The sequence below is a fragment of the Rhincodon typus genome, chromosome 6 (genome assembly GCF_021869965.1).
Source record: "Rhincodon typus isolate 14 chromosome 6, sRhiTyp1.1, whole genome shotgun sequence".
Taxonomy (NCBI): Eukaryota; Metazoa; Chordata; class Chondrichthyes; order Orectolobiformes; family Rhincodontidae; genus Rhincodon; species Rhincodon typus.
In genome coordinates, this window is record NC_063337.1 from 5,804,921 (window position 1) to 5,824,560 (window position 19,640).

The 19,640-nt window shown below is 39.6% G+C and overlaps 1 protein-coding gene across 4 annotated transcripts in view; it reads left to right on the plus strand.

The window, feature by feature from the left end:
- Positions 1-19,640, plus strand: part of emsy (EMSY transcriptional repressor, BRCA2 interacting) — a 66,384-nt gene that overhangs the window by 6,104 nt on the left and 40,640 nt on the right. For all 4 annotated transcript variants that reach the window (XM_048597972.1, XM_048597971.1, XM_048597974.1 and 1 more), the window contains exons 2-7: positions 8,133-8,242; positions 8,569-8,668; positions 10,068-10,142; positions 11,564-11,739; positions 14,798-14,950; positions 19,316-19,575. In XM_048597972.1, coding sequence (XP_048453929.1) covers positions 8,173-8,242; positions 8,569-8,668; positions 10,068-10,142; positions 11,564-11,739; positions 14,798-14,950; positions 19,316-19,575 — 834 coding nt within the window. In that variant the 5' untranslated portion in view covers positions 8,133-8,172. The remainder of the gene's footprint in view (positions 1-8,132; positions 8,243-8,568; positions 8,669-10,067; positions 10,143-11,563; positions 11,740-14,797; positions 14,951-19,315; positions 19,576-19,640) is intronic.

Genomic DNA, 19,640 nt, shown 5'->3' on the forward strand with positions numbered 1-19,640 from the left:
AATGTATAGATTTTTAACATTTGTTTTTAGGATGTACATGACACTAGAAAAGTCACAATTATGCCAATTCCTATTTGCTGTCAACATAGTGACTGGTATTATGTTACTACGGGCAGGAATGAAACCTCGCCTAATGGAGTTTTTTGAAAAAGCGTGGTGGTCATTCATTGAGCCAGATGCACACAAAGCCACAAACCTTTTAGTGATAATCATTACAGTTGTTGAATCCCCCACTATCAAATTCCTGGAGTGTTACCATTGACCACAAACTGGACTGGAGTATGTCAGAGGCTAGGAATCTTGTAGTGAGTTAATTGCCTCCTGACTCCCCAAAGCCTGTCTGCCATCTAAAAGGCAAGAGTGTGATGGCAAACTGCCAACTTGCCCATGTAGGCTTCAAGAACACTCAATAAATAAGCTTAACACCATCCAGGACAAAGCAGCCCATTTAATTGGCACCACTTCCACAAGATTCACTGCTGATACTCACCAATTCATGAAATTTACCACTTAGACAGGACCTTCCAAAACTAAGATCCCTACCTACTACTTAGTAGGATAGGCACAGCAGATACATGGGACCACTTGTAACTAAATCTCAATTTCACCGACCTTACTTGGAAATATATCACAAATCCCTCACTGTCATTGGGTTAAAATCCTGGAACTCACTATCTAAAAGCATTGTTGATGCATCAACACTAAAGAGACTGCAGTGGTTCAAGAGGGCACCTCACATTGATGTTTTCAAGGGCAAAATGGGATGAACAATAAATTCCAGTTCAGCTAGCCAAGCTCTCATCTCGTGACTGAATAAAAGCACAATAAAACAGAATTTTATGTAAAGGGACAAACAATAAACTAAAACAATCATGCTTTCCAAATATAGAACATGATTTGAAAGATCTTATAACACACTGTGGAAAAAACTCATCCATTCCCCAGGGCCATCGCTTTACAAATCCAGAGAGATTACCCTTGCGTCTCAAATCCTTAAAGCCAGTTCAATTGCTCCTTTCTTGTGAACTGTAAAGTCATCATGTGTGAATACTCTCAAAACTGAAGTCTTGGACTTCTTAAGTCTTTAAACAATCTGTTGATTTCTAACCAGATATTTCTGGTCTGGAAGTTACTTGACCAACTTTTTGTTAAGGTAACTTATTCCCTTAACCGTTCTATACTCCTTGGAGGGAAATTTATACTGTTGTTTCTGACTCAGTCAGGTCTAATCCTAAACTACACTTAAATTCCAATCTTTGGATTTTCTGCGCCAAAATCAAATAAACATGCACTTAAAGGAACAAGAGTAAGTCACTTAGTTCTTAGGGCCTACTCCACCATTCAGATAATGGCTGATTGGATTTAACTTCAACACTACATTCCTGCCTATTCTAACAACCTTTAATTCCTTTGATAATCAAGAGTCTATCTACCTCTATTCTACATTCACTGCCTTTTGACCAAAGGAATTTCAAAGACTTTCACCCCTCTGAGAGGAAAAAAATTGTTTCCTCTTCTCTGTTTTAAATAGGTGCCCCTTTCATTTTTAAACTATGATCCCTCATTCTAGATTCTCCCTCAAGAGAAAACATTCTCTTGACATCTACCCAATGAAGCCGCCCACAAGCCAGGATCTTGTATGTTTCAATTAAGTCACCTCTGAATCTTTTAAATTCAGACGATACGGGCCTAGTCTGTCTAACCTTTCCTCAAGGCAATTTGCTCATTCCAGTAGTGAGTTAAGTAAATCTTCTCTGAACCTCCTTCCAATACATTAATATCTTTTGTAAGTATGGCGACTAGTATTGAACACAGTAGTCTACGTATGTTCTCACCAATGCCCTGTATAACTGATGCATAATCTCCCCAATCCTGCATTTGATCTCCTCACAATAAACCAAAACATTGTTAGCTTCCCTGATTACTTGCTGTACCTGCATGCTTACCTCTGTTAATCAAGCACTAGGGTATCCAGATCTCTCTGCATCTCAGAGCCCTGCAACCTCTCACCTTGTGCTTCTTTTTTTATTCCTCCTGCAAAATGGAGAATTTAACACTTTCCCACATTATACTCTGTTTGACAGTACTATGCTTGATGATCCTTGATGTTTCTAAATTAAATACAGGTTAATGGCCCTCTATGTATACACTCAAAATTAATGAATTAGTGCCACAACAATAGGTTGAGTATGATCTTGTGATCATATATCCACAAGGGTTATAAAGAGTTTGAAGTTGGGAACTAAATATTCAGTCTTTTCAAAAGGCTGGGAAGGCAGGAAGGAAGGAGTGGTTGGCGTAACTCTGAGTACAGGATGGAACAAATACAAAAGCAAGAAATGATCTTGGATTGGAAGATGTAAAATCCATATGTGCTGCAATAAGAAAACATTGGTAGGAGTAATCTGCTGGCTTCTTAACAATAGCTGGGCATTGAACAGAGAATAAATCAAGAGATAATGAGGGGATTTTAAAAAAAGGCAGCACATTAACCATGGATTACTTTAATCTTTTGTAAATTGGGAAAGTCAAATTGACAGAACTAGCCATGAGGAAATGTTTTTGGTTTCCTAGGACAATATGTGGATCCAAACAGGGATCAGGCTATTTTGGATCTGTTGATGTGTAATGAGAAAAGTTTAATAAATAAAATATCCCTGAGAAGACAATTACCATAACATGATAGAACATCTCATTCAAGCATGAGAGGGAGTAACTTGGGTTGGATGCAGCTATGCTGCTTTGAAATAAATGGTAATTAAGAAGGAATGAGTGTGGAGTGCTGGAATGGACAGGGAAAGGAGTTCAGCGGTAAAGATGTTCAAGAAAGTAGTTTGTTACTCACTAAAGATATATCACAATGAGAGAGAATGATTCGTGGAAGGAGATAACTATAGTTAACCATTGGAAATTAAGAATACCATCAAATTGAAAGAGTAAAAAACATACCTACAAAAAGATGAGCAAAAAAATGGGAGAGGGTAAACTTACAAGTAGTAGCAGTAGCCACAGCAAGAGTTTCCTTAAATATATGAAAAGGAAGAAGAAAGCTAAAGTGAACATCAGCTTCTTCGAGAACAAAGGTGAGGAAGTAACAATGGGGAAAGTGGAAATGGTAGAGGAGTTAAATAAATATTTTACAACAGTTTTACAGAAAACACTAATAGCATTCCAAAAATACTCAATAATCAAGGGGCAAAAAGAGGAGACGAAATACATGCAATATACATCACTGCTCCTGTACTTGAATCCGATTGTTATGTAGGGCAAAGCGCCATTTGCCTTTTTTAATATGGATTTGTGGGAGGTGGGCGTTGCTGGCTAGGGCAGCATTTATTGCCTGGAGTGTAGTTCAGAGTCAACCAAATTGCTGTAGGTCCGGAGTCACATATAGGCAGGATGAGGTAGGAATGGCAATTTCCACAGATTTATCCACATTGTTCTGCATTTGCCCACTCACTCAACTTGTCTAAATCACGCTGAAGAGTCTCTGCATCCTCCTCACAGCTCATCCTCCCACCTACCCTTGTGTCACCTGCAGATTTGGAAATATTACAGTTGGTTCCCTCATTAAAATCATTATATATGTATATTGTGAATAGCTGAGGTCCAAGAAATGATTATCTGTGGAACCTCAGGAATCACTGCTTGCCATTTGGAAAATATTGTTTATCCTTACTCATTGTTTCCTGTCTACCAACCTGTTTTCTGTCCACCTCAATACCACTACCTCAATCCCATGCGTTTCCATTTTACACACTAATTTCTTCTGTGGGATGCTTTCAAAATAATCTGAAAGTCCAAATAATCCACATCCACTGGCTTCCCTTCATCACATCTACTAGGTACATTCTCAAAGGATTCCAGTAGATTTGTTAAGCATGATTTCCTTTTTGTAAATTCATGCTGACTGCGAGTGATTCTGCCACTGTTTCCAAATGCTCAACAATTAATTCTTTTATAGTGGACACTAGCATTTTCTGTGCTAGTAACATCAGCAGATTGGTCTATAATTCCCACTTTTTTGTCCACGCCTCCTCTCTTAATTAGAGAGGTTACATTAGCTACCCTCCAATCAGTGCGAACTGTTCCAAAGTGTATAGATTCTTGGATGATGACCAGCAAAATAACCACTATGTATTGGGCCATTTCCTTAAGTACCTTGGGATGTTGATTAACAGGCCCTCGGGATTTGTTGGCTTTCAATTGCATCAATTTCCCAAACATCACTTCCCTACTAATACTGATTTCCTTCAGTTCCTCCCTCTCCCTAAACACTGTCTTTCCCCAAAATTTCTGGTATCTTACTTGTGTCCTCCTACGTGAACACAGAACTAAATTATGTATTGAGTTGGTCAGCCACTTCTTTTGTCCACATTAAAAACTCCCCTATTTCTACTGTTTGTCTTGCCTGTATAACCAATCTTTTTCTCTTCTTACAATGATAGAAACGTTTACTGTCAGTTTATATGTTCCCTGCAAGCCTACTATTGTACTTTATCTTGCCTTACTTAATCAATTCATTTGTCCTCCTTTGCTAAATTCTGGACCACTGCTCAGGTTGGTTTGGCCAATTTGTATGCCTCTTACTTGGGTCTAGTACTATCTCTAATTTCCCGTGTAAGCCATAGTTTGGTCACCTTTCTAGTTCTACTTTTGCATCAGACAGGAATGAACAATTGTTGGAGTTTACCCATGCTATCTTTGAATGTTTACCATTGCTGTTCCACTGTCGTTCCTTTCAGTGACAGTCTCTATCTCTATCATGGTCACCTCATGCCTCATACCATCGTATCTGCCTCTATTTAGATTCAGGACCCTAGTTGCAGAATCAACTATGTCACTCTCCATCTCGATGACGACTTCCATCATATTATGGTTGCTAATCCCCGGAGGTTTGCCACAACTAGATCCACAAATTATTCCTTTCTCATTACACAATACCCAGTCTAGGATGACCTGTTCTTTGATGGGATGCATCCTACCATACTTTTTTAAAAAAAAAATTAGCTACAGAGAGAGACATTGGTAGTAATCTTGCAAGAATCCTTTATATTCTGGAAAACTGCCAGTAAAACATCTTACCTTTATTTTGCCGCCTCCTCTTTCTAAGTAAACTGGATCAGTTAGTATAATGTGTGTCATTGGGAAAATGTTAGAAACTATTAGAAAAGAATATAATAGCAAAGCATTTAGGAATGCACAGTATGATGAAACAGAGTCAACATGGCTTCTTGAAGGGAAATTGTGTCTGACAAATCTATCAGAATTCTTTTGAGGAGACAAAAAATGGTACAGATAAAAGAGAAGCAGTAGATGTAATGCATTTGGATTTTCAGTGTTTGACGTTAGGGGACTTAATAAACTAGTAGCATCAAGTTGAAGGAACAAGCTGAGTGTGGTTACCACATGTTAGGCTACTTAATACGAAAAGAGCCCGTGCTAGAACCCTTCATTTTACTATCCTCCATGTGCCAATCCAAGAGTTGCTTAAATGTCCCTAACGTATCTGACTCTGCCACTGCTGGCTGTGTGTTCCACGCACCCACCACTCTCTGTGTAAAGAACCTACCTCTGACACCTCCCCTATACCTTCCTCCAGTCACTTTAAAATTATGCCCCCTCGTGGTAGCCATTTCTGCCCTGGAAAAAAGTCTCTGGCTATCCACTCTATGTATGCCTATCATCATCTTGTATACCTCTATGAGGTCACCTCTGATCCTTCGCTCCAATGAGAAAAGCCCTAACTTCCTCAACCTTTCCTCATAAGACCTGCCCTTTATTCCAGGCAGCATCATGGTAAACCTCCTCTGCACCTTCTCTAAAGCTTCTACATCCTTCCTATAATGAAGCGACCACAACTGAACACATCATCTGTTGTTGATGAGAATATATTTGCATGGATAGAGTGTTAGCTAACTAATAGAAAACAGTGTTGGGATAAGGGGGTTATTTTCAGAATGGCAATCTGTAACTAATGGAGCACCACAGGGATCAGTACTGGGGCCACAATTATTTTTAAGAATGTATTATTTACTTGGATAAGGGAAGTGAAGATACTCTTGCCAAATTTACTGATGACACCAAAGTAAGTGAGAAGGCATTTAATGAGGATGACAGTCTGCAGGGGAATAAGGAATTTGAATGAGAGGGCATAACATGGCAGATGGAATAAAATCTGAGGATATGTACTTTGGCAGGAGGAATAGAGGAGGTGACTATTATTCAAATTGAGAAAGATTGCAGAAGGCTAGAGCACAGAGGGATTTGGGAGTCTCGTGCATACATCATAAAAAAGCTAGCATCCAACCTTCGCAGGTACTAGGGATAACAAATTGAATGTTGCCCTTTCTTTCAAAGAGAATGGATCATAAATATACAGAGATCTTGCTAAAACTATAGTCAGATGAAATACAGTTTCGGGTTCCTTTTCTAAGAAAAGATATAATGGTATTAAAGGTGGCGAAGGGAAGGTTGATCTGGGTATGAAAGGACTTGTGAGGAGATGTTGAATCAATATTCATTGAAGTTTAGAAGAATAATATACAACTTTATTGAAACATAACGAGTTTCTTTGGGGACTTGACAGGGTAGATGCAGAGAGGTTGTTTCCCCTTATGGGAGAGTCTAGGACCAGAGGGCATAATCTGAATGTAAGGGATCATCCATTTAAGACCGAGATTAGGAATTTCTTCTCTTAGCGGACAGTCAATCTGTGGAATTCTTTACTGCAAAGTGCTGTAGATGCTGGGTCATCAAGGATATTCAAGAATGAGGTGGACAGATTTTTAAACAGTAAGGGCATCAAGGTTAGTGGGGAAAAGGCAGAAAAGTGGAGTTGAGGATTATCAGATCAGCCATGATCTAACTAAATACTAGAGCAGATCTGATGGGCTGAATGGCCTACTTCTGCTCCTATGTCTTATGGTCACTTCCTGTTGTAAACCCATTATAATACTAGCAATCTACCATTAATATTCCAGAGGTTCCCTGCTCTCTTGCACATACTGGATTTAGCTCATGGTTCTGGAAAGACTGACTGACATAGTTATTTTAAAACAAGTTGAACACTGGTAGAAACCCAAACTGTTAATCAGAATTCTTTCACAGCACTGGTCTTCTGGAATTTGTACTGATACTGTTAAGTCAGAAGTGCCAGGATTATGGTACTGGGATGTTGAAGAAATAGTTGTATCAGATCTAGATGGTGTTCCTATAATTTTGCTGCGTGGGTCATGGCCAGGAATGTTTTTGTTTGAATGGAGAAGCACAAGTAAATGACCGGACTTAAGGAGCAAGAGATGGTCAGTAAGTGCTGACGTAGTCAATGATGCTTTCAGCCCATGACTGACTTAAAAATATACAATCAGACTTGAAATGTTCAATAAAGAATTGGACAGTATCCACCCTGGGTTTAAAAGCTTCCTTCCTCTGGATAGTTTAGCTGTCTTGGCAAATGGTATGATAATGTGTACTCAAACCTTAATTTCTTAATGTGCAGCACCATGTGGGATGGTGTTCTTGAAGCATAATAGAGTTAAAGAAATATCAGAGCAGTAACAGCCACAATGTAGATAAAATTAAGCTAAAGTTTGTGACAGAAGTGGAAGTTCAAGGCCAGAGGTGTAGGGAGGTTTTTGAAGGGAGAATATCAGCTCCATTTCTGTGGGAGACTATTAGTGATCTGAAAAAGCCCTAGGATTCAAATGGTTAAATGGAGGAAAACAACGAAGGAGAAAGCATAGGAATATTTTTGAACAAGGAGGAAGTATGCATTCCAAAACTGTCTACGTTGATTTTGCAGTGAGGCGTAAATGATTGCCCACATGTTTGAATGAAGCTTCAGGAATGATGTTTCAGGCATTGAAGAGCATCTCCTTAAATCTTTATGTCAGTGTTGCAGTTCTTAATCGTAATACTGGATACAATGAAGATTCTTTTTAGTTTCTGCATCATTTGGAATATGCTTCATAATGAACAGGCTTGTTACTACAATTGTATTGAGACGATTTACTATTATTTCATTGTTACAAAGTCATGTCACTTTTATTTCAAAAGTGTTTGCATTCATCAGTCTTAATTTTTTTAGATTGTCATGTGAGAGGAATTAAATGTCTCCTTTTGCAATTTAGTTGCAGGGTTAGGCTGACGCTGTAGAACATCGCCACCACTATGCCTGCTGTTTGGCCGAGTCTTCTGGATCTCAGCAGGGATGAGTGCAAGAGAATACTCCGAAAACTTGGTAGAATATTATGGATTATATCCTCCTTTCCTGCTACAATCAGATTGTTTTGTGAATTACTGATTTTTTTTTCAGCTTTATTCTATTCTAAGTTAATTGATCTTTATTGAGGGCACATTGAAGAATTGGGGTGATGTACCCAAAGTTTATATAATTTGTTTGGGTACAAATTGTGCAAAATATTTTGAGAAAACAAAAATCTGTTTCTAATTAGAAAATAAATTGATAAACAAACTTGAAGGAGTAAAATATTCATCTGTTCCTGGAACAGTTTGGAGATATACAGGTTAGAAAGGTGTTTTTACTATTTCTCTCTTGCTTTTTAGAACTTGAAGCTTATGCTGGTGCTGTTAGTGCTCTTCGAGCACAAGGTGACCTTACAAAAGAAAAGAAGGACCTCCTTGGAGAATTAGCCAAGGTTCTTAGGTAAATTTTATAGGGAGATTATAATCTGTTTTGCTATGTTTTGTTTTCGTTTCATATACATAATTTTTAATACATTATTCCACCCACCCCTCAACTTCATGTTTTCAATTGCAGTTTTGACATGATTGGAGGATGTTGTTTGCAGTGATCATCCAATGACTGCCTTAATATTGACATGTTTTTTTTCTTGTTTCTTTTTCTCTGTGGAGAAATCTCTAGCCTTTTGTTGTGATACTCAGTAATCTTATATTTATTGTTGCATCTTTATCTTACGAAAATGCCCCATTTTACACACAAAATTGTAAAATTCATGAAGTACAAGTTTTCTAGTTCCGTCAGCAGGAACAGCATCAATTGCATTGGAATGGGTCCTCTCCATGCTTTCTGGAGATTGAAGCAAGTGTGACTTTTTGAAAGAATTGTTTGATGGGATGTGGTCATTGCGTAAAATTGTGCTTGAACTGAGTGGATTGCTAAGCCATTTCAGAGGGCAGTAAAGAATCACCCTCATTGTTGTGGATCTGGGAACCTGCATAGACCAGACCTATAGGTAAGAAAGGGAACCATGTTGATTTTTGTGACAATTGACCACTGTTTCATGGTCACCATTACTCAAATTATCTTTCAGTTTTGGATGATATTAATTAAGTTTAAATTCCACAAGCTACCATGGTATTTTGAACCTTATTGTCCAGTGACGTTACTGCTGCACCACCATCTTCTCCCATTAATTTACATGCCTTATCTCTTGTTCCTGTGGCATGAATGTTTGGAAGTAAATAGTACAAAAACGACAGCCATGCCTGGATTTATGCTCATGGCCTTTAGCATGACATCCTAAATTGTGTTATGTCAGTGTTATTAATCAAAATTTTACACTGGGGCACAAATGGAGTTATGGAGTCATGGGCCCAGAAGATTCACCCAAGTGGTAGATTTTTAAGGTTGTCTTTAAACATGAGTATTTGTATTGGAGAGGTTTGGAATGGAAATTCCAGATTAGGTGCTAGGCAGCTGAAGGCATTGTAGCCAGGGGAGGAGCAACCGAAAATTGATGATGCCTAAATTTCCAGAATTACAAGTGTACAGAGATCTCAAATATTTGTCAAGCTTGCGAAGGGCCGAAATAAATAGGAAGGCACAAGCCCATGGAGGGACTTGGAAATGAAGACAGTAATTTTCAAATTGGACTTTGCTGCATGGGAACCAGTGTAGGTCAGTGAATCTGGGCATAATGGATGAACAGAATTTGGTGTAAGTTAAGAAATTGGAAGCTGAGTTTTGGATTAGTACAGGTTTATGAAGGGTGTAAAATGAGAGGTCAGGCTGAATAGCATTGGTACAAGTAAAAACCATATTGTAGATCAATATTTTGAAGATTTTTCTTTTCCATTTATAGCATTTCAACAGAGCGCCACCGTGCAGAGGTTCGTAGAGCAGTTAATGATGAAAGATTGCTGACCATTGCACATCAGTAAGTTTCCTTGTGAAGGGTTGGTTTTTTTCTGACCAATTTTCTGTTATATTTTATGTGGCTTTAAAAGCTGAAGTCACTTCAATTGTTTAGCACAAATTAATGCCTTCCCTGCGAGATCTGTCCCCTGGAATTTCAACTTGGTATTGGCATATGTACAACAAAATCAAATTATTCCTTAATTTTCAGTCCTCGCTGTAAAGAAGTTGAGATTTTCTTTATTGAAACCCCCAGTTAATAATTGATGTGAGCCCATTAGCTACCCAATTGAGACAGACATTTTACATGTATGTGTAAATTTGGAGGCTGAGAGTTAAAAGAAAAAATCACTACTTCTTGTTTGCTTCACTGAGTAACCTGCTGATCAATAGTAGGGTGTTATTTTGTAGAAACTGCACACTTTTTGCTTCACTCGGGTGTTCTGCTCTACTACTGTGTAGACACACTTTGGAAGAATACCAGCAGGATTGAAAAAGGGTGGATATTCTAGGTGCAGAGACCAGTTGTTGTTTCTTACCACCAACTGAGATTACAATAAGAAGGTTTCTGTATATACAACTCTTCTTGCGACCTTCAAACATTTCAAAGTATTTTGCAGCTAATTTGACATAGGACCATGGTGGTCATAGTTGTAATGTGGGAAATGTGACACTAGTGTGCATGCATGACCAAATGTTGATTTAAGGGACAAATATTGACTGGAATACTCGGAATTACTTCCCCACCTTCTTCAGAAAAATGCCATAGGACCTTTTTACATCAACTTGAGAACACTGGTGCCTTGGTTTAACATCTCATCCAAAAGATGACACCTCTAGCAGTGAAAGATTCTCTCAGTGCTGCACTGGAATATGAACCTTGATTTGTGTGCTCAAGACCGAGTGTCGGACTTGAACGCTGAACATTGTGACTCAAACAAGATTGCTCCCAACTGAGCGACAGTCGACATTAGTTAACGTCACAGACTGGAATTCAAATTGAGATGTATTGGTGTGTTACAGACATACTGAACTATAAACTTCCTATCATTTACACATTGTTTGGCTTGAAAAGAAAGTTATTGGGGTTATTTTAGAATGTAATTTATGTTGCCCTGTAGAACAGCCAGGTGATTGAATCTTGCGTAGTAATTTCTTGTTGGGATGTTATTAGGAAGAAACATCTTGCATGTTATGATTGAGCAATGGTAAAAGGAGGAGAATGCAGTTTTCAGCTGTTAAAGACTGAGGAAGAAGTAAGTCACCAACTCGACCTAATTGGACTCTACTCCTGACAAGTAAAAGTCCATAATGGTCATGCATTCCATTTTATAGAATTTTTTTTAAAAGGATGATAATTTTAAATTTGCCTCTTTTGATGAGTGGTATAAATAAGAAAGTAGCATTGTGTTAAACAAATATATATTCTTCTGTTATCTACAGTATGTCTGGGCCTAACAGCTCAGCTGAATGGTCCATTGAAGGTCGTCGGCTTGTCCCCCTCATGCCAAGGCTAGTTCCTCAGACAGCATTCACAGTAACAGCGAATGCAGTAGCTAATGTGGCAGCTCTGCATAATGCCACTCTTCCTTCACCAGCTGAAACCGGTAACAAAGAAGGTGAGTTTTTTTTTTACTGTTTATCCAGTGTTGGTTTTCTTTCATACAATTTCTTTTCTGACTGAGAAGGTGTGCATTCTCCCTAGTTCCATTGGTTCACAGCATAAGGTTTTAAATGGTTTGCATTAATAACAGATTAAATATGTTATCTATATTTTATTTAGAATATATTAAAATAGTTTATTTAATAAAGATAATTATTAATTTAGTATGTAATGAAAATTCACTATATACTATTTGGGGACTGGGGTACTGAGATAGACAGAGCCATGTGTAATTTCAGGTTTGATTTGTAAGCTATCTTGTGTGCTAAGAAGAGCAGTCATAGCTTTAGTGTCATTATTCAGTTCTGTGTGTGTGATGGTGCAGGTTTGTCTCAAAAGTTGTTTACATACATTTAAATGAGCTTTTAAATCAAAACGGTTGAAGTAACTAGTTTAGTGCTTAAGCAGTAAAAGAGTAGAAAAGAAATTAAAAGGGTTATTGCACAGTGGGTCCTATGACACTGGGAGACAGAAGTTCTTTCAGAAAAATAGAATCATCCAAAGGTTTAGGAGTATGTATGTTTCTTTCAGAGAGAGAGAGAGAAGCAGGTAATTTAGAGGGAAAAGGCCCCTAATATCAGCAGTGCATATAATATTCAGTCTCCAAAACACTCGGGGTGGGGGGGAGGGGGAAAGAAAAGTCCTAAGTAGGCCCAGACATAAGGAAGAAAAAAGCTCCAGAAACAGCTTTAAGGTATCAGAAAGGAAGACATCACACGGGCTATTTAATGTATGAATTTAAGGGACACCTGTTTAGGAGTAAATGAGCTGTGTTAGCAGTTTTTATAATAGTCTCATGAATAGGCAATGGATGTACAAGGTAGCAGTGAATGAATAGAGGTTTATCAGAATGCAACCAAGCCATACCAACTGCTCAGGATCTTTAAAATGGAAACAGTGATCTTTTACTGAGGATTGATTATCTAAGGTGGTTGTTGAGGGTAAAAGGGCCAAATCTTTATTTCTGATATTTTTAATAAGGCTCTTTTGAATAGTTATCTCACTTCAAAGGTCCCAATGTTACCTTCTACTGATCGTTCCTTTTTAAGAAAAAAGGTCCAGGTCTCCATATAAATTTGAAATAAATCAATTTTTTTCCGCATTCTGTCAAAACTATGGAAATCTTCAGAATTCTCCTTAAAACTAAGGAATGTAATCCTTGCTATTTAGAAAGAGATGTGTTTGTATGATGATAGATTGTACAGCGGGCTGGCTGAATAGTTCTGGAATTCATTGAAAATTTAGTCAGCTTAGAATGATAGTAGCCGTGATCTGCTCAAGGGCAGATCATCTGTTTATTTCTTCATACCTCATGCCTTGCAGTTTCTTAATTTTCTCATAACAGTCTCCCATTGTCAATTTTCATTTTCAAGTTGTCAAACACTATTTTCTTCTCCTTGCCTTAGATCTACATTCCACTAATCTACATGCTTATAAATTCCTTAATTTGCCTCCTCCAAAAGGTTCGTAAGACTTAGAATATGGCCAATTCAATTTTATTATTATTTCTTTATATTCACTATCTTCTGCCAAACTGAGAATTCCTTTATTGCTCTTTAGCTCTCCCCAGCTGAACTTTCTTGTGCAGACCATATTTCACAACCTCCCGGTCTTTGGATATCTGCTTTTCTCAGGTTGACGTTTCAGCCCTGTACGTCAAGACAGTCCAAATTGTCATGACTCAAAAAGATTTGGTAAAAGTACGCAAGACTCCCCCACCACCCCCCCGCCTGTCTTTTTATGCTCGGGCTGATAGAAACAACGGAGCAGATTTGTATACTTTAAAAGAATTACTAGTTAGTACAAATGAATAGATTATAGCTGCAGTTAAAATATTTTGAACCATGAATATATAATTTTAATTAAAACTCTGCCTACATACACAGAGAATCGTTACAGTGCAGAAGGAGGCCATTTGGCCTATCAAAACTGCTCAGGTTCTAATAACCACAGACAAACACAAAAAGAATAACATGGGTGTTATGGGAGGAGGGAAGACTGGGAAGGCAATTCAGTGAATCCTGTGCACGGGGTTTGTTGAGACTTTCTTAAAGTCCTTGACTTGTCAAGTCCTGCTCCTCAATCTTGCTTCTACAAGTACTTTTGCTTCCTTGCAAGAGGCACAAGGGGACTCGTTCACATCTATGAAGTCTCTGATTTATTCGTTTTTAAAAAAACACAGCTTACAGCAACTGATGAGAGGAAATAAATTATCTTCAAGCTGGAGGTTTTTGTTTTGTTTCATTGAGAAAGGCATGTTCAGAGGTTTAATGGCTGTTCAGCAAATTGGCAGCCACTGGCAGTGTTGGGCAGCCAAAGACCCTTTGTCATTGAGAAGTGGCCATCTTTCCACAGACCAATCAAGTACTTGTCGCTGGCTTGATTTCCCCCACACTGCCGCCTCCAGCTTGTATGGTAACTTCCTCCACTGCCTGAACAAATAGCACTTACAATGAATGCAGTAATCCTTTCCACAATTCTTGCTTTTCAAAATAGTCCTTTTCCCAGTTCAGTCCTCAATTAAACATACAGAAAAATAAAAAGATATCATCTTTTACAAAATCACCCCAGTCTCTTCACCAAGTGAAGATTTGTATCAGTTGCATGTTTAATGGAAAGACAGTGGATTATTACAGAAGAGGTCTGCTGACCAAAGGGCAGTCACCAATTATGGAACATATTCAGAATCTGATTTTTACCTGTCACTGTTTTGGCTACAGGTGAAGATGTCAGTTGTGGAACATGTTATGCTTTCTACGCTGTTGATAATTTGCATTATCAGTCATTTTCAATGATTTGAGGACTCTGTGTTGCTAAATTAAATTTCTTTCCTACAACACAGTAATCGTGCTGGTCACAGTGCAAACTTTAACCACATGGGGGCATCAAATGAAAGCTATTACAGTACTCTTAGAGACTTCACTAAAATTGACAAGATATAATTTTGTGATGGTTGTGACTTCCAGCAAAGTTTTTGTTTGAGATAAAAGAAAAGCATGACTTTTTGTTTCTAGTGATTGTCTGTTACTCCTACACAAGCACCACTGCTACTCCAGCATCAACCACAGTACCTGGTGGAAGTGTAGCAACGGTCAAATCTCCCAGACCTGCAAGTCCAGCTTCCAATGTTGTTGTGCTGCCAAGTGGTAGCACGGTTTATGTCAAAAGTAAGTGCCATTTGTTCTGTTTAAAATTAATACATGAAACTAGCACTTTTGCCCACTTCACTTTTGTATTTTGGGTTTAAGATTGCATAAGATCAAGTGCTCTGTTAATGCTCTAATCTGTAGTCCACTCACTGTGAATGAGAATTTTTGCCTGCTGTGAGATATCCTTGAGTGGGAATGCTGAAATAAAACTGGTTCCAGAAATACACATTGGGTCCATGGGCAAATGAGAAAAAATTGACAAGCTTTTGATTTGGGGGAGGAGCTCAACTCTATCAGTATTAGTAAGGTCCAGCTTGTTGAAACTTTGCAGATATCCTTTGTGCTTTAGTCAAGATATCTGGAGGATCACATGATACTCGTGCATTTGTTTAATATATTAAGCTGCGTTACATGCTTTTAGTGTTTATATTTGTATAATTAGTTTTCTTTTGTCGTTACTTGTGGTAGGTTGGCCAATGTAGTGCTTTCAATGACATCTAATCTGTATCTTTGTGTTGATGTTACATCTGTGCTTATCCAGACTGGTTCCTTCAAAATTGAAAAATCGAGTTGCTCCCGGAAATTGCATACACTCCAAATCGCAGCCTGAATTTATTTATATTTTTAATACTAAAATTATGGCATCAAACTTATTTTGTCTTTACCAGGGAGCTTTGCTGTACATTGCAGGTGACTATATTTTAAGGAGTGTGATATTGGAAGTTGAGTACAAGGAGTCGTAATCTCTGGTAATCCTTAACTAACAACACTGTGGGATTAGCTTCACCTCAAGTTGAAGTAATCTTAAAAAGTTCATATGTCATAGTCCGAGATAGTAGGAACTGCAGATGCTGGAGAATCCGAGACAACAAGGTGCAGGGCTGGATGAACACAGCAGGCCAAGCAGCATCATAGGAGCAGAGAGGCTGACGTTTCGGGTCTAGACCCTTCATCAGAAAAGGGGGAGGGGGAAGGGGGTTTTGAAATAAATAGGGAGAGAGTGGGAGGCGGATAGAAGAGGGATAGAGGAGAGGATAGGTGGAGAGGAAACAAACAGGTCGAAGAGGCGGGGATGGGGCCAGGAAAGGTGAGTGTAGGTAGGGAGTTAGGAAGGGGATAGGTCAGTCCAGGGAGGACGGACAGGTCAAGGGGGCGGGATGAGGTTGGTCGGTAGGAGATGGAGGTGCGGCTTAAGGTGGGAGGAGGGGATAGGTGGGAGGAAGAACAGGTTAGGGAGGCAGGGACGAGTTGGACTGGTTTTGGGATGCGGTGGGGGGAGGGGAGATTTTGAAACTTGTGAAATCCACATTGATACCATTGGGCTGCAGGGTTCCCAAGCGGAATATGAGTTGCTGTTCCTGCAACCTTCGGGTGGCATCGTTGTGGCACTGCAGGAGGCCCAGGATGGACATGTCGTCTGAGGAATGGGAGGGGGAGTTGAAATGGTCGCGACTGGGAGGTGCAGTTGTTTGTTGCGAACCGAGCGTAGGTGTTCTGCAAAGCGGTCCCCGAGTCTCCGCTTGGTTTCCCCGATGTAGAGGAAGCCACACCGGGTACAGCGGATGCAGTATACCACATTGGCAGATGTGTCCAGATGGTGGCACTGTTGCATTATCAGAGAAGCATGATTTGGCTGAGACATTAAGTGAATGCAACATTGCCTGCTTCAATGGCTTGGGTCCACTATAGTGTTCAAAAACAAACCAAATTTACCAGCCGTCCTGGCTAAGTTTTGCTCGTGGAGAATAAGATTCTGTGGGATTAATAGATGGTAATTGTACAATGAGGAAAAACTCCCCTGAATGTTTGGTGAATAAATGTGATATGTATTGTTGTAGATGATGACACTGTTTTAATCCTTGAATTGTGCTGACATTAACTGATTTCTGCTAGGCCATCTGAATTGGCTTCAGTGACCCATGACCAAAGCTTGGGGAGTGAGGAGGAAAATGGATTCCCAGTCTTTTTTTTTTCCTTGTTTATGTACTTCCGCTTGGGAGAAACTGCTGTTTGTGGATGTTGGACGAGGGCAGGATCATACCTGGATTCAATTGCTTTTATGGTTGAAAGCTTTGCTGCACTTGCCATCAGGTTTTCAAATGAGGAATACGCATTCACGCAAAGAAGTGAGGGACGTGACAGACATTAACAGTTGAATAAAGGCAACTATAGAGGTATGAGGGAGGAGCTGACCAGAATTGACAGAGAGGTGCCCGGCAAGAAAGACAGTGGAACAGCAATGGCAGGAATTTTTGGGAGTAATTCAGAAGACACGGCAAAAATTCATCCCTAGGAAAGGTAAACGTACTAAAGGAAGGAGGAGGTAACCATGGCTGACAAGGGAAGTCAGGGACAGTCTAAAAGTAAAGGAGTAAGCATACAATGTGGTGAAGGGCAATGGGAAGCCAGAGGATTGGGAATCCTACAAAGGCCAACAGAGCACAATGAAGAAAGAAATAAGGAGGTAGAAAATTAAATATGAGGGTAAGCTAGCCAGTAATATAAAAGAAGATTGCAAGAGTTTCTTTAGATATCTAAAGGGCAAAAGAGAGGCAAAAGTGTACATTGAACCACTGGAGAAGTCGTAATGGGGAGCAAAGAAGTGGCTGAGGAACTGAATAAATACTTTGCGTCAGTCTTCACGGTGGAAGACACGAGTAACATCCCAAAATTTCAAGAGAGTCAGGGCGGCAGAGGTGAGTATGGTGGCCATCACCAAAAAGAAGGTGCTAGAAAACTGAAAGGTCTGAAGGTGGATAAATCATCTGGGCCAGATGGACTTCACCCCAGGGATCTGAAGGAGATAACTGAAAAGATAGTGGAGGCATTAGTGGTGATCATTCAGGAATCACTGGAGTCAGGGAGGGTCCCAGAGGACTGGAAAATTGCTAATTTAATCCCGTTTTTAGAAGGGAGTCAGGCAAAAGATGGGAAATTTCAGGCTGATTAGCTTCACCTCGGTCGTTTAAAGATTTTGGAATCCATTGTGAAGGATGAGATTTCTGAATATTTTGAAGTGTATAGTAAAATAGATCGAAGTCAGCATGGTTTCATCAAGGGGAGGTCGTGCCTGACAAATCTGTTAGAATTTTTTGAGGAGGTAATGAGCAAGTTGGATCAGGGAGAGCCAATTAATGTTATCTACTTGGACTTCCAGAAGGCCTTTGACAAGGTGCCGCACAGGAGGCTGCTGAGTAAGATAGCGCCCATGATGTTTGAGGCAAAGTACTAGCGTGGATAGAAGGTTGGCTTCTTAGGATGACACCTGGTGACTAGTATCTACAAGGATCGGTGTTGGGACCACAACTTTTCACTGTATACAAGAATCTTCTAGATGAAGGAAGTTGAGAGCATTCTGGCTACATTTGCAGATGGTACAAGTATAGTTGGCAAGGCAGGTATTATTGAGGAGCCAGGGAGGCTGCAGAAGGATTTGGACGGGTTAGGAAGGTGGGTAAAGAAGTGACAGATGGAATAAAAATGGGAAGGTGAGGTAATGCACTTTGGTAGAAAGAATAGAGGCATGGACTATTTTCTAAATGGTGTGAAAATTCAGAAATCTGAAGTGCAAAAGGACTTCGGAGTTCTAGTCCAGGATTTTCTTAAGGTAAACTTGCAGATTGAGTTGGTGGTTAGGGAGGCAAATGCAATGTTAGCATTTACTTTGAGAGTACTGGAATAGAAAAGCAGGGATGTACTTCTGAGGCTTTATAAGGCTCTGATCCGACCACATTTAGAGTATTGTGAGTAGTTTTGGGTCCCATACCTCAGGAAGGATGTATTGGCCCTGGACTGGTCCAGAGGAGGTTCACGAGGATGATCCCAGGAATGATAGGCTTAACATATGAAGAACGTTTGTGGACTCTGGGTCTAAACTCGGAGTTTAGAAGGTTGGTGGGGGTGTATCTAATTGAAACTTGCAGAATACTGAATAACTTGGACAGAGTGGACATTGGGAAGATGTTTCCATTGGTAGGAGAGACTAAGACCCAAGGGCCCTGCCTTGAAGTAAAGGGAAGATCCTTTAGAATGGAGATAAAGAGAAACTTCTTCAGCCAGGGAGTGGTGAATCTATGGACTTGATTTCCACAGAAGTCCGTGGAGGCCACATCATTGAGTATATTAAAGACAGACAGAGAGAGAGACGTTCTTGATTGTCAAGGGGATCAAGGGTTATGGGGAGAAAGTGGGAGAATGGTGTTGAGAAACCAATCAACCACGATTGAACAGCAGAGTAGACTTGATGGGGTGGAATTGCCTAATTTCTGCTTCTATGTCTTATGGTCCTATGGACATGGGATGGATAAATGATTAAATCTTCCAAGAAAAGTAATTTGCTTCTTCTGCATCTCCGTTATTGATAACATATCCTTTTTAAACTAGGCGTTAGCTGTGCTGATGAAGATGACAAACCTCGCAAGCGCAGGCGTACAAATTCATCCAGTTCTTCCCCCGTGGTGCTTAAAGAGGTTCCCAAGGCAGTTACACCAGTCGCCAAGTCAATTGCAGTTCCTGTTGGCAGCAGTCCAAAAGTAAGCAACATCATGCAGAGCATCGCAAACTCCATTCCCTCGCATATGTCACCAGTGAAAATTACTTTTACCAAGCCCACCACCCAAACGACAAATACAACTACACAGAAGGTAAGTTAAGACGTGTTTTCTGTTGGCTGAATAAGTCCTATCTGATTACGAATTTTATTGCAGTG